The sequence below is a fragment of the Lontra canadensis genome, unplaced genomic scaffold, assembly GCF_010015895.1.
Source record: "Lontra canadensis isolate GAN:19392208 unplaced genomic scaffold, GSC_riverotter_1.0 scaffold72, whole genome shotgun sequence".
Classification (NCBI taxonomy): Eukaryota; Metazoa; Chordata; class Mammalia; order Carnivora; family Mustelidae; genus Lontra; species Lontra canadensis.
Window position 1 is genome coordinate 7,970,439 of NW_022631066.1, and position 18,658 is coordinate 7,989,096.

The 18,658-nt window shown below is 44.7% G+C and overlaps 1 protein-coding gene across 3 annotated transcripts in view; it reads left to right on the forward strand.

Moving 5' to 3' along the window:
- RSU1 (Ras suppressor protein 1) overlaps positions 1-18,658 on the forward strand; it is a 186,130-nt gene that overhangs the window by 25,221 nt on the left and 142,251 nt on the right. For 2 of the 3 annotated variants that reach the window (XM_032880907.1, XM_032880905.1), the window contains exon 3: positions 6,290-6,340. The exons of the other annotated variant lie outside the window; for it this stretch is intronic. In XM_032880907.1, coding sequence (XP_032736798.1) covers positions 6,290-6,340 — 51 coding nt within the window. The remainder of the gene's footprint in view (positions 1-6,289; positions 6,341-18,658) is intronic. 3 annotated transcript variants of the gene reach the window in all.

The following is an 18,658-nucleotide window of genomic DNA, read 5'->3' on the forward strand; positions in this document are numbered from 1 at the left end:
CTTTGGCTCTCCGTCTGTGAGATGAGCTGGAAGTTACAGTCCAGTTTCTGTGACCAGTTACCTCATCTTTCCTTTGGTCTTAGAAATGGCCAGTTCCAACCCTTGGCAAGATCACAGACACCTTCAAGTCCCACTCCATGTGGCATGTTTTCAGGCCTCATTCCTTATTCACTCTGGCTGTGTTTTCCCCCCTCTGGATGGAAATGTCATTCTGCAAAGCTAGTACCTTTTTTTTTTTTTTTAACCTCCTCTGAGTGCTACCAGGGGAATCATTTGCTCTCTCATTTGCCAAACAGGGGATGGTAGGGACAATTTCCAGTGTGCCCCATCATTGTGATATGTTAGGTTATTTTGAAAACAAGTGTATAATGTCATCTTAGGTGCCATGGATCTCATCATGCCTTTTTTTTTTTTTTCTTATGCTGCCCATTTTATGCTGAAAAGAAGGTAGAGACCAAGCTGATTTTAAATAATATCTACTTCCATGTGTTATCTAGAAACTATGATTCTTTTTGTAGGAATATTTAGTTAGTCCTTTGAGTTTTCTGGTTTTATTCCATTAGAATACTGGCCACCCCTTCCAGTCCTGTACTTTGTGTGTTTTCCATCTGTTTCTCAGGGAAGCCTGGGATTTTTTCCATAACCTCCTGTTTCCACGTCCTGTATAGGTCCAGCAACTGTGCATGGCGAGCCCTCTGTGCTAAGGCATTTTTGGATGTGTCATCCCATAATAAGTAACATCTCCTGAGCTACCCACTGTCCGTTCTGGTAGACTACTCCTGTGTCCACATTCCTTTCATATCTTGCGTTTGAGCTTTTGGGTCTATGTTCTCTGTTGCCTAAATTGAGTGACTGTGTCATTTTCATCCAAACCAGGACAGTTTTGAGGACAGTCCGCACAATCCGAGACTTTCCCAGGCTCCCCAGGATGTACAGTAGATAGTCCTTAGAGAATTTCCAAGGTAGAGCCTCTTGGCATTCTGAGTGTGGTGAGTGCCCATGAAATTATTGAACTGGCCAGTTCCTTTCTGAGCATTTTCCTGCTGATTTTCTTCTTGGCTAGAGAACAGTCAGTCAGAAATTACGTGTTACGGTGCCAGACCATCTCACCCTCTCCCTCCTTCACAAACACCTCCTTCCCAGCAATGTGGTTTCCCACTGATCATTTTGGCCTGAAACCGTGTTCACCTGAAGACCGTTTCTAAAGGCTGGAGGCAGGAGGATAGCCAAGGCGCTGTAACCTTTAACTGTGTATGTCAACACACTTCTTCGTTCCTTGGTCGATTTCTGAAATGTATTCTCCTTCGAAAATGCCTGCGCAAAGCACAGTTTAATATTGCTTGAGGAATTTTAATAACAGTTTGTTCTCACTGTTCTGATGCTCATTCCTGAGAGCTTCTGGTGCTGCTCATTCTTGGAAATATGTTATTCACATGGTGGATGATCTCCCAGTGTGTGATTCAGGTCCGCAAGGCAGGTCAGCGGGTACAGCCTGCTTCCATTTTCCCAACATGTTTGACCATGGCAGCTTCTGTGCTTTCAAATAATCCATTCTATTTTGGTAGACACTTTCTCCCTTCTTTTTTTAACAGCACGGTTTCCATACAAGACTCACAATGAACTCACCATTGCCAAGTGGAGGGGAGTGGCGTGTTGTATAAATACATTTGTCCCAACTCCATCTTCCCCTGTACAGGCTTTGTGATTGACTCTGTGATTTTGATTCTGTCCAACTTAACTGCCCTCCCCGCAGACTCAGCCCGGAATCCTTTGTTGCCCTAAATATTTTCTCAGAGATCTTTTATTAACTTTTTCTTTACTGCTCTAATTTTTTTCTCCCTCTCATCTACTTTAACATGTAGCTCCATAACAATAGTGAGGAAGAAAAATGCATTCTTGTGGTCTTATCGGGTGAGGCAACAACTGCATTTCCCTTTATTAACACAGAAAAAGAACTTTGAAACTTGGTCACTTTCTGTCCTGCCAGATGCTTGGAGAAGGGACACGTGGAAATGGTGGAAAAGAAGCAGCTTTTCCCTAATTAAGTCTTCCATTGTGAATGGTAACTGGGAGAAAGAACAAAAAATTTTTTCTTCTAATGAGTTAGTTGTGATATTTTAGGAAAACTTAGGGCAGAGATGGGAGGCTTCTTCATTTTCTTTTGTGATCAGGACTGATTTCTCTGACAGTCAGAGGGAGTGGTACGCTAGTGTATGAGGCTGCTAGTTGCCACTTTCAGCTTGTCCCATCTGTGTTAGTAGTAAAACCCTCCTTTTTAGCTGGCCCCTGGTCACCTGGAATATAGACTCCATTTCCTTGCCTCCCTTACATTGAGGCCTCACTGGATTGTAAGATGGTGATTAATTGATTGCAAGTGGAAATACCACATGTAGTTTCTTGGAAGTATCCCAAAGGAGGAAGTGTTCTTTTTTCTGTCTTCTGAGGGGGAATGCAGACACAATGGCAAAGCTCAGGCAGCCATCCTGTGGCATGAGGTGGGAGCCACGTGTTGGGGATGGTTGAGCAGCAAGATACCAGGAAGATACACCTGTGTGTAAGTGAGAGACGGATCCCCATGTGTGCACCCTGGTTAGCTTGTGGTTTGTACTTACATGATGGTGACCGTAATCTTAACCAGTGCATCTGTGAGTCTTTTTTACCTGCTGTGGTAGGAGGGTAGCTCTTTGAGATATTTTTTCCCCCATCTCAGACTGTGTACTTCAGAGAGAGAGAAACGCTTAATTGTTGGACAAGGAATCTTAACTCTTAAAATAAAAACATGCAAGATCTTCTGCAGTGTTTAAAATCTTAAATGTCCTATGAGAAGAGGCCATTTTGACTTTTGAAAACCACAAAAATTCTTTTCTCTTTCCCTATTGACTTGTGCTTCCCCTTCCCTAATGGTTCAGTCCCACGGTCAGTGAGTAAGACAGAAAGAGAGAGGTGGTCAGGGTCAGGAGCACTGGTGGCCTAGAATGGGGGGGTGAGGACCCGAGTGGGGTGAGTTGAGCATCTGTGCAGGTTGGGGAGCCGGACCTGCAAGGTTCCAGCCCAAGCAGGGCAAGGAGGGTGTTGCCGTGGACGGGCGGGTGAGCAGGGGAGTCTGAGCAGAGCGTGAAGTGGTCCGCAGGAGGGAGGAGTGTGGGGGAGATTGGTTACTGCATCAATTCTGAAGTTGGAGAGTTGAAAGGACTCCGCTTCCACAGAGCCTACTCACGGGGTAATTAAAGGCACAGGATCTGGCTTAGCAGGCGTAAGGAAGCCTGGGTGAGCCTCAGGGGGTCTCAGAAGCTCAGTGAGGCTATTCCCCAGAGCCGTTTCTTTATTGCTCGGGACATGTTGGCTCTCCACACAAGGAACCATCAAGACATGTGTGAGGAATCTGAGTTTCAGGATAGCCTGGGCAGACATGTCCAGCAGTGGCTCGCATGCCCCACTCATCACGGGCCCCATAGTCAGGTGACAGCCATCAATCTACACATCCCTAAACAGTTTCCTGGGGGTTTCCTGGGTGTCTTCGACTTTAAGCTGACATCACACGTCGCTGGCCAGCCTTCCTCTGATCTTGACCAAGAATCCGTACCCACCTTCCAGGGGCCCCTGTGAACAAGCATAGAGAGGTGTCGGTCTGGCTGTAGGAGGACTCCTTCATGCGGTTTATATGTAGGATTATTGATACACAGTAAGTGGGGCAGAGGTGACGGAAGCCGGAGTTCTCACTGTTGGAGAAGGGAATCACAAATACAGAGAGGGAAGAAACTGGAGTGAGCGGGGTGATGTTGTATTGGAGCTGGAGATGCTGTTGTGAACTCAGGGTTTTCGGTAATACCCGTATAGAGTGTGTGTGCTCAAGCTCTGTCCACTGAGAGGAGCTGAGAATACCGAGCCCCAAATAGCAGTGAGCACATCTGGTGCCCAGATTTTGTCTTATAAATACCAGTTTCCACAAAAAGGAACCAGAGCTCATTAGAGAAATGGTGGTTTCAGGGCTGTGGCAGGAAAAAGGACAAGATGAGCCTGAGTATCCAGTGCCAGGAAGCGGCAAAGTGCCCAGGGAGCAGGGGGACCGGTCAGAAGGCTCGCGGCCGGCTCGGGTGGGCTCCCTCTGGCCCCGTCGGGCATTTGGAACCCCAGCATAAGTGACAAGGAGACTGCAATGCACTGACCGCCGTAGGACACCACGGGCCATGCAGACAGAAAGAGAGAAACTGCAGTTTCTCAACAGCAACAGTCTTGACATTTTGGACTGGATGGTCCTGCAGAGCCGAAACTCTGCTCTGCCGGCCTCTGCTTCCAGAAGCACCGGGCTGTTTCTCATTCTGGACATTCCTGCAGAGGAGTGAGGGGGCCGCCTCGTGCCTTGGGGGCATCCCAGGGGCCCTCCCCTCAGGACGCCTCAGCTTTGGACCTGCGCTGTCTCCTACAGACACAGCGGGAGCCCCTGAGGAAAGTTGGGGTTTTAGTGGCCGTGGGTGTTAGAGTCAAAAACGTTGCCAGACATTGCCAAATGGTAGCGTGAGGGTGGAGATGGCCCTGGTCCGAGGTCATGAGCCACATGCGACATGGGGTATTAATAGGGTTCTGCAGTACCCCGCCTTCCTCAGCCCCCTTCTTTCCAAATGCTTATTTTTTTTTTTAAGATTTATTTATTTATTTATTTGACAGAGATCACAAGTAGGCAGAGAGAGAGTGGGAAGCAGGCTCCCTGCTGAGCAGAGAGCCCGATATGGGACTCGATCCCAGGACCCTGAGATCATGACCTGAGCTGAAGGCAGAGGCTTAACCCACTGAGCCACCCAGGTGCCCCCCAAATGCTTGTTGATTACAAAGGGGAAAAGAAAGCACTTCGGTGGAGAAGCCTGGCAGACGTCAGCGGTCAAGGGAGGATGGTCATCAAGGTTGTGCCGCTCGATAGGACACATCGAGGAGAACCCCGTGTTTCCTTGACCTTCCTGCCAACGAAGCTTCACCTCAGTCTACCCAGGAACAAAGGAGTTGACAAATCTGTGTGGAGGTCCACATCTGGAGTAATTTGGCCTGTAGGCAGGCTTCATAGTGGCCAAGGTCACGGAAGGCAGTGGGAGAGAGAAACGCGGGCAAGACGTGGTCTGAGAGAACCCGCAGCTGCACGCGACGGGACTGGGAACCAGGTTGTTCACTTCCCAAGAGAAGTGATTGGGGCGTCCGGTGACACTGGGGTGAGGGCCGAGGACTAGGTGGTGATGACCTGTGACAGGAAGTGCCTGGCTTGGGTGGCAGGAGGCCTGTCCTCCGCATACCCTGACTTTGTGGGCATCAGGCCTGCCACGCGCTCTCAAAGCGTTCGGGGCAGGAAGACAGGTCTCTACTGCATTTTGAATTTTCTGTAACTTTGTGGTGGTTGGGGCCAAAAAAGGGAAAGAAACACATTCAGAAGCTGTGATCAGGAGTGATAACACTCATTTTCTTCCCAGCGTGCTGGGGTCCAACATGAAGGCCCTTCTTGCAAAAATTTTTTGTCATCTTCTCAGGGAAAAATGTCCCCTGCATTAATAAGAGAACGTTCTGAGAGAAAGAATATTGGAAAAATGTCTAAAGCTGTTTACTAGATAAAATGTATATTTAAAACATAGTGTTTAAAGCATAGGCTGATCATCCTGCACAGTTTTAGAGCCCAAAATGGAAGGCAGGTTGCTTTTCTCTTGGACTTTTTTCTCTCTTTCTTTATAGTGGGAAAAACCGTATTTCCGGCAAGTCTGATCTTGTTCAGTTTAAAGCTCCCCGAGATTGTCTGGTACCGGTGAGCAAGCTGCCGGTGCTTTGAAAGAAACCTCAACCAAAATAATCTGAGGGGAGAGTTTTTTCCTCTTCATCCCAGGGAGCGTGTAGAAGAGTTTCTGGGCGGCCCGTGCGCACAGGGGAAGGGACGTGCTCCCTGCTCACCGGGGCACGAGCCTTCTGTCCACGCAGGATGTTCCCTTTGGAACAGAAGGGGTTCCCTGCTTCTCCACGCCCCGGGCTGTGGAGATGGGTCGCTCAGGCGGGTGCAGAGCTAACTGGCCCTTGTCATGTTTGATCCGGTGACATTAATCTCATTGGCCCTAACTCGCTGTGCTAATTGCATAACTTTTCTTAATTTGGAGTAACGTTTCACAGACAGTGTTGCGTGAAACCTTGCGTCTGTTTTTGTGAGTGCTACTAACACTTGACCTTGTGGAAATCATTTAACGCTTTACCTTGTAGGAGAGTGGGGGTAATTTGGATACACGTACTGACTATGTGATTTCTTTTTTTTTTTTTTCTTTTGCAGTCTCCTTATCCCACATCACACAGCTGGTCCTCAGCCACAACAAGCTAACAAGTGAGTTAACTTTACCGTTGGTTACACGGTTTCTGACTCTTAGGTGATAACTGTGATATTGCTGATTCTTTTGTTTCCTTTAAAAACGCTCAGGACAGATGTTACTTGGGGAAAACCTAAAATCTTTTTTGGTGACAAGTGCGATACACAAGCATCTTCTCCTGTATTATGTACTTTTGCTCTGTTATTTTTTATTTTTTTTTTTTTTACTTTGCCCTGTTTTGAGGATTCTTGTGTAAACTGAAGGAAGAACATGACATTGCTTCTCAGGAAATGGTTCCTTTCAGGGCTGGTAAGTGACCTCAGCTGCAATTGATGAGTGTTTTGTGGGAAAAAAAAAAAAAAAAACTTATTAAAAATATTAGAGTTCTTGGCTTTCTCTGTACTTCCTCCCCAAAAGGAGAATATTTAACTGTTGCTCCTTTTCTCTGATGGATGGGGGGATTCCCCCCCCAACCAACTAAATTGTGTAAGTTATGTAAATTGGCATCGGCATTTTTCACATTTTTGAGTCTGGTTCCCAAGAAGAATTCTCTGGGGCCTGGGTGGTGTCATGGCTTGGTTCACCTACAGGAGACAGATAGTTGTTTTTGTGAAAATATCTCATCTGAGTGATAATGGGCCATTTTATCCTTAGAGCAGTGACTTTAAAGATTTTAATGACAGGGAGCCACGCTCCTTTCTCATTCCTAATTGACTGTCACTTCTTTGTGCTTGCCATATTTCCTGCAGACTTGAATGATTTTCTAATCATGTGGCAAGAATTTGTTAGGGCTGAGTCCCATGAAACGGAGCTGAATGTCACATTGAGGGATTTGTTGTGTGAATTTATGTGTATATGTGCATTATATACAGCTCGAGGCTATGTCACAGAGCTACTGATTACTGAGAATTAAGAGGGTGGTTAGGGCCCCTCCTGTGCCGAAAACAGGCAGATTTAATTCATTTTTAGCAAATAGCACCTATTGGTAAAGCCAAGGCAGAGTGGGATGCTCTTCGTGTTTGAGTAATGATGGTCACAGAAGCTGAGAGTGAGGGCTCCGCGTCACATGACATCATTTTTGTAACAGGTAATATGCTGCCGGTTTCCTGGTTTTCACAGCAAAGGATCCTCTTGTCCACTGATACCTTATCCCAGCTCACAGGGGGTTTGCAGTTTGTCCTGAAAGGGGGACAGCACGATTCCTCAATTCCCCAAGATTTTGGGAGCAGAAGTCCCCAAAGCTGTTGCACAGTTCATACAAATATTTAATTGCCAAGCTTCCTGTGGTTAGATTTGCATCATCAGCAGAGCGAAAAAAGTGTACATTTAAACAAGAAGCAAGACATGCTCCGTTCCTATTATATCATTAATTGATCTGTTCTTTTTAAAAAACAAAACAGAAAACAAAACCTTCCACATTTTTCAGTACTCGTTTATTTCTCTTTACATGACCACAAGGATAGAAATCTCAGGGCTCAGTGGATCCGTTTCTTTCTGCAGGCATAGAGTACCAGATGAATTTAGAGAGGCACGAAAACAGAGTTAAATTATGTCTGCTACTAAAGAGGTTGGCTGCGAATGGATTCAAACTTCAAATTTCTTCTTTCCCTGTTTTTTTTTTTTTTCCTTTTTTCTTTTTCCATTTGAGACATTCTTGACCTAATCCAGTAAACTCTAATTAATCGTCTTGGTAAATTCTGTTTCAAGCCATTGTGAGTCGTGTCAGTGACACGCGATCTGTTCCACTAAGGTCAAATTAGCATCTTTTACTATTTTTCTGGCATTTAAATGAATGACTTCGCTATGGTTTTTCAAGTATTTATAGTAAATATGTCCATTTGATGGAAATATAAATATGCATTACATGCAAGTGGCTGAGCACACCCTCCTGTCACTTTGTATGGTAATCAGTGTCTTTCACTTTCTGTGGTTTTTAATAGGGCCAGGCTGACAATGCTGCCTTAAAACCAGTGGCACTCGGAAGTTAAACCCCTCAGCCCTTCTTTTGTCTTGCAGAAAGTACTTGTGCTTTTCTCTTAGTCTGCCAATTACGCTGTTGTTTGACATTTCCGCCGGTGTGCTCACGAAATGAATGGCTAGCCTGCTCAGACTGGGACCTTGATTTGGGGACAACGGAGTTGGGATCTGCTGAGCCATCCAGGTCCTGGGGGCAGCGAGTGGGCTTCTTTTCCCTGCGGGCGGTTTGGACGTGGACAGGTCCTCTCACCGTAGAACGAGGGAAGCCACACAAAGCCGCACGTGGCCCGGTGATCCTTCAATTCCCCCAAGATTCTGTGAACAGAAATCCTTAAAGCTTTCTATATTTGAGTTAATGAAAAATGTTTCCAGTTCGTCAAGCCAGTTGCTTAAATTAGGGGTTCATCGTTAATACAGCAGCACTATTTACATTTAAACGGGGGTGGGGTGGGGATGGGGGCTGTGTGCGTGGGCTTGGTTGGGAGCCGGGTGGGGGATCGCTCAGCCTGGAACAGCTTTCCTGGATGCATGGACGCGTGGCGTGCCTCTCCCGGATGTATTTAGAAGGAAGGCAGAGCAGCAGGCCAGTCTTTTCCTTCTTCCCTTTTGCTCCAACTGGGCAGGTGCTAGCTGGCAAGCTCGCCGAAGTGTTCTCTGGCCCAGGAGGAGTGTTTTCGAAGTAAAGATGGGGTTCTTCCACCAGGCTGTCCCCTCCGAAACACCATTCGCCCTACGGTTTGACTGACCAGCAGAACCTGCCCCATCTGCACCCCGCTCCTCCAGCACCCCCTCCCCAGATGCTGCGGACGGATTGGTCAGTCCTTCTCATGGCCAGCCCTGCCTTTGCACCTGTGCTCCCTTGCCTCCTCCCTTCCACCCACACCACCTCGCCCCCTTCTCCTGTGCTCCAGGCTCCCCTGGCTGCCCTGGCCAATGGGAAATGGTTCTTCCCCCAAACTCCTATTGTTCATAGACCCTTAGGACCAGTGCCGCACGTCCTTGTCCTCCTGCTGCTTTGTTTACTCACTCTCTCCAGATCTTAAGCTTTCTTGAAAGTGGGAACCTTTTATTTCTTCTTTTTCCTTAACACCTATCACTGAGCACCTAGTGGTTTCCCTGGAAATGTCTACAGAAAGCAGTAATGATTGATAGAAGGGAGTAGTAGATGGCAGGGAGGTCATGGGAGGAAACAGCTGGCCTGAGATGAAGCCATCTTTGTAGAAACTGGACTTACTTTCTTGGGATTAACTGGTATAGATGCGGCCACAACACACTTCTGTTTCCTACTCAGGGTCTCATGTCACACATGCCGGACCGAGTGCTCATACCCTGTGTCCTGGGAATGGATGTCCATGTCTTGTTCTTCATCACAGAGACCCTTTCATAGTGAGGGTGATGTACTGGGATGGCACCCCTCGGGTACATCTCAGCATCCACAGATGGGGACAGCTCGTGTCAGGATGACCCACGGATGCTCCTTCCGCCCAGAGACCCTGATGGCTCGGCCGAGTGTCACTTCTCCATAAACCCTTCTTTCGTTCTTAGAGCTGTGACAGCTTCTGCGCCTGTTACTCTACTTCAAGCCAGATTTATATATTTAAGATCCCAAATATTTACTGTTTTCTTCATGCAGTTAATTGCATTATAATGTCCTGGAGCTCAGGAGCCCTGGCTGAAGCGCTTCTGTATCCCACACCTCTGAAAGTACAAAGAGCATGTTGAACATCACCTTGGCCCTCAGTTAATACAGGTTGATTAATGGATTGGCTGGTGATGAGTTGGGATAAATCAGAGCCAGACAGAGATGACCTGCCCAGGGCCTTCAGTGTTTTGAAAGACGGGAACGTAACAGTGATTTCAAAGACTCTTTTCCTGTGTGTCTGCCCCCCTGCTCCAGTGCTTGTCTTTGATTACTCTGCCTTTTAAGCCAGTGTTGGCTGAGTCTTTTCAGTTGGCCCCATAAGCTCATACCTGGTTTTTCTGGTGGTTTGGGAGTGTTAGGCTTTGTAAATGTTTTCTTAACTTGTTTTCAGTCTTTGAGACTTTCATATTAAGACTGTCATTTTAAGGCTTGTCCACTAGAGGTCACTGTTGAGATAGGTATTTTTTTCCCTGGGTTTTTTGGCTAAGAGATGAAAAACCAAATTTGTGTTATCAGCTTAAATTTTTTGCAGACTATTCTGCTCTGTCCAGTAGGATATGTTGCTGTTGCTGTTTACGTTGTGCAGTTTGCCATGATGAAGGTATATCCCTCTGTAAGGGTATATATTGTTTTTCTCTTTTGCCCCTATAATTATCGTTCTGTCTCACATGCCAGTTTTTAGTGTATTACTACTTCTTTCTCAAATTAGGAAGTTTACTTCGTTACACTGGAAGAATTTTATTGCCCTCTGTAGTATTTTGTATCGGGGATATGTAAGATTTTATTCCTGTGGAAGAAAGCTGAAAATAAGTATGCGTGTAACCAGATTTTAATTAAAAAATAACCATGTAAAACTCAGGGAAATTGTGTGAGGACTTATATGGATTCTTCTCCTAAATGTCACTGTTGGGGGAAGGATGCTCTGTCTTATGAAATGAATTACACTCTGAGTTGGTGGGCAAAACAGTTTCTGAGCATAATTTTTTAATGTGAAGCTTTTCTTAATTTTAAAAACAATTTTATATTTACAGCCAAACCCACATACAGAGATTGCTAGCACCTTGAAGATGATAGTTATGTTTTTCATTTTGTGACCCATGCATTTTAGGATTAAGCATTCATCATTTTGTGCAAAAAATATGAAGGATATCATCACGCTCTGTGTGAACGTTGCACAGCCTGCTCTGTGTAAACCTTTCATAAGTGTCGGTGTCTGGGTGTCATTGTTCAGTTTTATACTTTGAACTTTGAACTGTTTCATAAAACCTTTTCTTGAGGTTTTAGGAGTTTTGCCTGCAGTTTGAGGCCTTAATGTGACCGTATCTTGTCATTTAATGCATCGGAAATGGCTAGTAAGGCAGTAAACCCAAGGTTTATGGCAAAACGTGTTTTTTTTTTTTTTTTAACAGACTATTTCTCATTAGTTATAGCTCATGTATGAATTCGAAATTACAGGGAACAAGAAATGCTAGGATTTTCTTTATTGGTGATTTCAATAATTTATCAAAGATAATGTTTTAAATGTATAGAAGTTAATACAAGGTTTTAAAGTTTTATGTAGATGTATATATATCCATAGGATATTTACCATAAATGTTATTATAAATGAGTTAAGGAGCATGTTGCACATGGAATATGATATCCCCCAAATATGCAGATCCAATTATAATGAAGAAAATTAAGCAGTTTTTTAAAAAGCATGACAAACCCGTTTCTGCAGAGGTCACAGATTGCTGAGATGTGTGAGAAAAATAAACTGTTCCAACTCATGAGAATGACCTTCACCAGTGTTCAACACCTTTGTGTTCTAAAGTCTCTAGTTCTTCTTTCATAGATTATTTGTCATGCCTTATGCAAAAGTTCCTGTGCATGGCTTGTATGAAATTAAACTGAGGGGAAATATGCAAAATAAATCGTCTCTGTGTCATGAATTTATCTTGTGACAATGTCAAAACAACTTGCTGTTTGCATTTTAAAGGAGCGTAAATGTATTTATAATACAGAGGCTTTGATCAATAGCTTATTTTTTTAATTAGTGCACATTTATCAGTTTGTTGCTGTGCCACCATTTGAAAGATTGGATTTGAAAAACTATATACAGAGTATTTTTGAGTCTGGCAGCTGTTAATTCCACAGCATCTATCAGATGATACCAGTGGTTAGGTTACCGTAAACAAAATTTACCCGCAGTTGGGAAAGTTGTCATCTTGTGGAAGAATCTGTTGACCCCATAGTCTGGAACCGAGTCCACAGTCAATGGGTGAAGTTGGAGAAGCTGTGTCTCTCTCTCTTTCTCTCTTTTTTTTTTTAAGATTATTTATTTATTTAATTATTTATTTGACAGAGATCACAAGTAGGCAGAGAGGCAGGCAGAGAGAGGAAAGGAAGCAGGCCCCCTGCTGAGCAGAGAGCCTGATTTTGTGGTTTTGATCCCAGGACCCTGGGATCATGACTTGAGCTGAAGGCAGAGGTTTTAACCCACTGAGCCACCCAGGAGCCCCAGAAGCTCTCTCTTGATGGTATTGTGTCCTTAGCTGAGACTCTAGCCCACGGGTCCAGCGCTACCAACCAAAATGTACCTATTCTAGGATCTCTGTTCTTGGAGTCTGTGCTAAGTGGAAGCTAAACTGTAGTGTATTAATTCTTCCACAGTATTTTTTTTTTTATTATTCATTATTATCATCACTGTTTTTATTTAGAGACTGGGAGAGGTGGGGGAAGGAGGGATAGGGGAAGAGAGAGAGGGAGAATCTTAAGCAGACGCCTTGCTCAGTATGGAGTCAGATGCAGGGCTCCATCCCTCGACTCTGAGATCATGACCTGAGCTGAAAATCAAGAGTCCGACGCTTAACCCATTGAGCCACACAGGCGCTGCCATAGTATATTTTTAAATGGAATGACTTTAGTTATGAGAATTTCAGAGTGGTGGCAGGCTGTGGAAAAAATGATGTGTAGCCAGTTTGAACCTGTCCCTTTCCAAGTCATAACTAGCCTCTCTAGGAAGGCTGATCTTGAAAAGTGTTTCTTTTACTGTTTACTATATACAAGTCTCAGAATTGATTTAGTAGCAGAAATGTATATGTAAATCATTTGTTGACTCTTACTCCTAAATAATGTGGTGTGTGTGTGTGTGTGTGTGTGTGTGTACATACGTACCTACGTGGGTGTACTGTGGAAAAGGGTGGGAGAGGGTATTCTAAGAGGTGCAGTTCCTTGGGACATACATTCTTTTAGAGAAGTTCTTAACATTTCCTAACTCACCAACCTTTCTTAATGGGGTGAAACTATGTCACCCCATTAAGTCAACGGGATGACATGTGAAACTATGTCATTTATCCCTAGAAAAATGCACATGGATTTTGTGGATCCTATAGAAAACTATCTTTGAGTTCTTTAGGGGTACATATAACTCAGATTTCGAAACCCCAGAGTAGGGGAAAGATAGCAGTATATTTGCGGTATGAATAAACTGGTGCTATTTCTTAGAGATGTCAGCTGGAAATTTGTATGAAACTTCAAAAAGGTGACTGTCGATGCAATGTGAAATTCACTCTTGATAGCTTTTTAAAAAATGTTCAAAAGCTCCACCTACTTTAGCTGCTGAAATTAACATTTCATTAAATAAGAATGTGGATCTTGAATGGAATGCATTTGTATTGCTAGCCTTAAATATAAAACTGCTCATTATTTTACCAGCAAAAATGGGTTTATTTGGGAATAGCAGAGAATTGCAGTATGGGACAAAGCAAGCTATGGCCAAACCGCAGGCGAGTCCAGGGAACAAAGGAGAGGGAGAGCTCCTCTATGGAGGAGGGGGGAAGTATGCTGTTATAAACAAAAAGCCCTTTGGATTAAACTAGGAGCTGGAAATTTGGTGGCTTTTCATTGGCTAAGTTGTGACTGTCTCTGATTGGCTGTGCTGTTGCCAGGGTGAGGAGGTAAGCCTTTCTTCCTCCTGCAGGAATAGTAAAGTACCCCTGTGCAAGGTTCATCTCTTCCTGTTGGGTCAGCAATTGACCACCAGGGGTCGAGCATAAGAGCTCCCTCTGCTGGCCTCCCAAATTGTTTGCGTGAGGTCTCTCTTTATTAATTTTAACAGTATATACATATCTCAATTTCCATAACATCTTTGAGGAGTCTTTTTCCCATTTCAGTTTTTCTTCTGTTTGCCAGACAGCTCAATAGGATAAAACACTCTGCGATTGACCTACCACTAGTTAACAAACTCATCCCCTTCCTTTTCAGATGTTTTCAGTCAGAACCTTCTTGTTTAATTTTTTGCTCTTCCTTTAACCTTTTCCTCCTGTCCATATATACCCTTCTCTGATCACCTGACTCCTTTTTTTTTTTTAAGGTTTTTATTTATCCACTTGACAGATACAGAGAGAACACAAGTAGGCAGAGCAGCAGGCAGAGGCAGAGAGAGAAGCGGACTGCCCACTGAGCGGGGAGCCCAATGTGGGGCTCAACCCTGGGATCATGACCTGAGCCAAAGGCAGGTGCTTAACCGGCTGAGCCAGCCAGGCGCCCCAGATCCCCTGATTCTTACCTGCAGTCCCTGCCCCTCTTCAGATCTTGCTCATCTCTCAAAAAGTTGAGATGGATTCTCCTCTTTCCCCCACAAAGCCTGCCTGTCCTACCACCTGCACTATGTGGAAAATAAAGTATTAAGGTTGTTCAGAGTTTATTAGCCTCTGAAGGGCCACCTTCACATATGTGATGACTTGAGCGTGAAAGGAAGGGCATTTATGGATGCCGTCCTCTATATCCGGTAGAAGCAACAGGCCTGAAGTGGTCAAGTAACTAGAGCTGGAAGCTGGGGGCTTTACTCGGAGTCCCAAGTATCTGTGCTCACCATCGCCCATCTGCCTTGCCAAGGATGTATGTGTACAGTTTACATATCCCACCCACATAAATCTAGGAGCTCAGTGGGGGAAGCATGGCCGTGGCTCTTTATGTGCTCAAAAAAAAAAAAAAAAAGGGCAGGGAGAATTCCAAAGGTTAAAAGGCAGATTATCAGAGAGGGGAGCGTTTACAAAGCCCTGTGTGGATCCTGTGGATTTTTCTGGCCCTGGGCATTTACCCCTGCTCCCTTTCTTCCTCATATAATTACTCCCGTCCTCAGCATTAAAATACATGAGGAAGGAAGAGAAGTAACCCATTGTGGCCTCTTGCTGAAGTCATTCTTAATTGTAGAAGAAGATGTGAACTGTGAGCAAAGCATGTTTTGTGTGTGTGTGTGAATTTGACTTGTCTGCTGTCTCCCTCTTCATGTTCATAATTGAGTGTATGTGTGTTTAATACATTTTAATGATATTTAAGAGCCTGGATAGGACTTTCTAGAACACTGAGTCTACATTCTGCGATGAGTGAAGTGGTTTTTGTTTTTCATGTTCTCCTCTTCCTTCTTGCTGTGTCTTGAAACTTCTTAGGCATTTTTCCCAGAGAAGCCTCTGCCCTTTGCTTACCCTTCACTCAATGTCACTTACTCCCAGATGTGGGAGGAAATGCCACTGCCTTTCCTCTTACTGCTGCTTCTCTGACCCAGCTCCCTGGGTAAGGCTGGTTACTGACATACTGCTGGGCTGCCCACGTTGAGCTTTGGCGCTGGAGTATGGTTTCACAGGTACTTTCCTGCAAAAATTCAGGGTTCAAGATTGCATGGCCCATTCTTTGGTTGTCTCTGGGCTGTTAATAAAAGATGCAGAAATCAGGTAAATTCTGCATCCTCAGAGGGGCAGAAATCCATTCTTGTCAGCTTTTTAGGAGATTTGTTTGGCCTTGCGTACCCATTTTTTATAGCCCAGGGACATATATTTTTGCATGTTTGACTTTATACTGTAAAATCTGCCTTAATGCTTGCTTGTAACTTTTTTCCCTGATTTTTTTGTGGAATTGATTATTCTCGTTGCTGAAAGAGTAGGATCTTTACTTTTTTTTTTCCTTGCCTTTGCTACTTTTTCAGTGAATTAAGTCAGGATATTTTTGGTTAGTAAAATTACTTTAGCTGCGGACTCTTAAGGAGGCCCATGATGAGATACATGAGATACAAGAAGTATGTACCTCGAGGTGTGGGTGCTTAGTAAATACTGTTGTTTAACTAATTGTAGCATTCCTGTTGTCATTTATAAAGCTAATAATGAGTTGGGGAATGTTGGCCTTTGTTGGGTAGATGTTTAGATATTTTGGTATTTAATTTTTACCTTGAGGAACATATAGATCCTTTTTAAATGAGAATCTGCTTTACTGTTTCATAAACTTTATGTTTTTAAATAACCCGTAACTACTGTAATTCACTGTTTTAATGGCTGCTTTGGGGGAAATCCCATAAAATCTGTAAAGCCTAGTTATCATTAGTATACTTGTGAACTTCACATTCTTGGGCTAAGATATAATTAGTTCATTACCCACCTTGCGTTTTGGGGCCAGAAAACAAAAGTCATTAATCACTATAAATACAAATGACCTTTTTTGCATATAAAAGTCTGAAGCGCATAATTATTTGTATGCGAGACTAAAGAGATTCTTCTTTACAGGTAATCATTAAACTGGCATTCAAGACTATGATTCCTAATTTGCTGAAAGAATTGACTTCTGTATAATGAGTCTAGACATCACCTCTGTGGTAGGAATGGACTAATGTCTCCAGCTAGTCTAATTGAGTATTAAAGGGGCTGCCCTTCTACTTTGACCAGGAATGCCCCAAATTCATATTTCATTTCTATTCTTTTGGCTTCTTCCCACCTTGCCTCATTCAGGGCACAGGGGGACAGTTGTTATCCAGTATCGTACTCATCCAGTGCTGGGGCAAAGAAATGTTTGCTTTCACCACTATTTGATGTATTCTCATGGTTTTCATACTTTTCCTAGTAACTTTATTGTAGCACTGTATCTTAGGGATCTAGTAACTGGCCTCATTGAACGATCTACCATCCCTTATCCTTTCCTGTTTAAGAAATCTTAGAAAGCAGCAGAAGCATGCAGAAATCTGACCGGGCGTTTTCATTTGGTATAGCAATCAAGTCTCCTGTTCTTAATACAAGTACGCCAGGTTTGGGGAGGCAGTGCTATCTGATGTTTTTGCTTTACCTTATCCCATGTGGCGGTGTCTTCGTGTGTCTTCTGCCATGGGTCAGTAGCACTGAGGTGTGTCTGCCAATGGGCACGAGATTGGAGCTTTTCACCCATTGCGGGGCGGGGAGCGTGCCCACCGCTGGGCCACGTGCTGTTCTTCACCCTCGTGGGCAGTGGTTCCTGTTAGGTTCTCTCTCTGAGTCTTCTTCTTTGGACACTGTTTTCAGCCCCTCTCAGGTTTCCCATGATGGAGGCAGTGGCTGAACCATGAATTCAGTTTTCCAAAAGAGGCCTGCAGGCAGCATCCCCTTGGTGTTCCTGTCCTAGCCTGGCACCTCTCCTTCGCAGTAATCTTCAGATTAAAAGAAAAAAAAAAAAAGAAAAAAAAACCAAAAACCAGTCTGGGAGCTTTTGCAAAGACAGGCACAACGTAGTTCTGACTACTCAGAAGTTTGGTGGAGGTGGTGGGTAGGGTTCCCAACTCCGGATTTCATGCCTGTGCTTATGAAGAAAACCTACATGTGTTCCGAGCAGCTTCTGGCTTCCCGGCAGCCGTGGGTGGAACGTGGTGCCTGGTCTCTTACTGCCCTTTTGTAGTTGTAGAGGACCCGGCTGTCGGTGCTAACCATATGGCTCCAAAGACCAACGCATGACCCGCCGGCCTTTCTGTAGGCCGCGCGCAGCCGAGCGCCAGTCCGTATGTTCTTCAGGGTGCCTGCTGCTCCCAGAGCCTGTCACTCTTCGCGATTTTGTTTCTTGGCCTCCAGGGCCATGAGATGCTTGTGCTTGAGAAGTCCCCAGATTGGCTGCACCCCAGCTGGTCTCTCTGTGCTGTCAAGGCCCCCCAGCATTCTCCATTCACTTCTCGGTGTTGTGACAGCTAGAAGGTTAGTTAGCAAGGGGCATCTCTTCGTGGAACCACACTTGGTCTGATGAGATTGTTGCTAAGTGACTCAATTCTGATGAACTAGGGAATTCAGGATTTTTTTTTCTCCTTGAACCTTGCTCGTACTATTCTGCAGTGATTTCACGCTAAAGATCAGGGTGGGTGGGGGCGCCTGGGTGGCTCAGTCGGTTAAGCAGCTGCTTTTGGCTCTCGGGGCATGATCCCAGGTTCCTGGGATCCAGCCCCATATCGGGCTCCCTGCTTGGCAGGAAGCCTGTTTTTCCCCCCCTCCCACTCCCCCTGCTTGTATTCCCTCTCTTACTGTGTCTTTCTGTCAAATAGATAAATAAAATCTTTAAAAAAAAAAAAAAAGGAAAGATCTGGGTGGATATAACAGAACCAAATGATGAACCATTGTCCATCCAATGCACAGCCTACCAGTAAAAGCTGACACCGGGCTTTTGCAGTGCAGGTAGGTAGGCTCTTTGCTGTTCTGGTGAGGTCACGTGAGCAGATATGCTTAGTTACTCCTGGTGCCGCCTCATCTGGTCCCATGGAGGGCTGTTCCATCTCGAAACTGGAATCTGAAAAATCTCTCTTTCTCCACGTTAGAGATTTCATTAGCCTTTATGATTCATGTGTCAAGGGAGCTTATGTACTGATCAGCTGCCTGAAGGAGCTCAAACTGACCATGTTAGTTTGAACGATAACCAAGAATTCCCACCTCTTGGGCCTGGGTCTGTGTGTCTCTGGCCA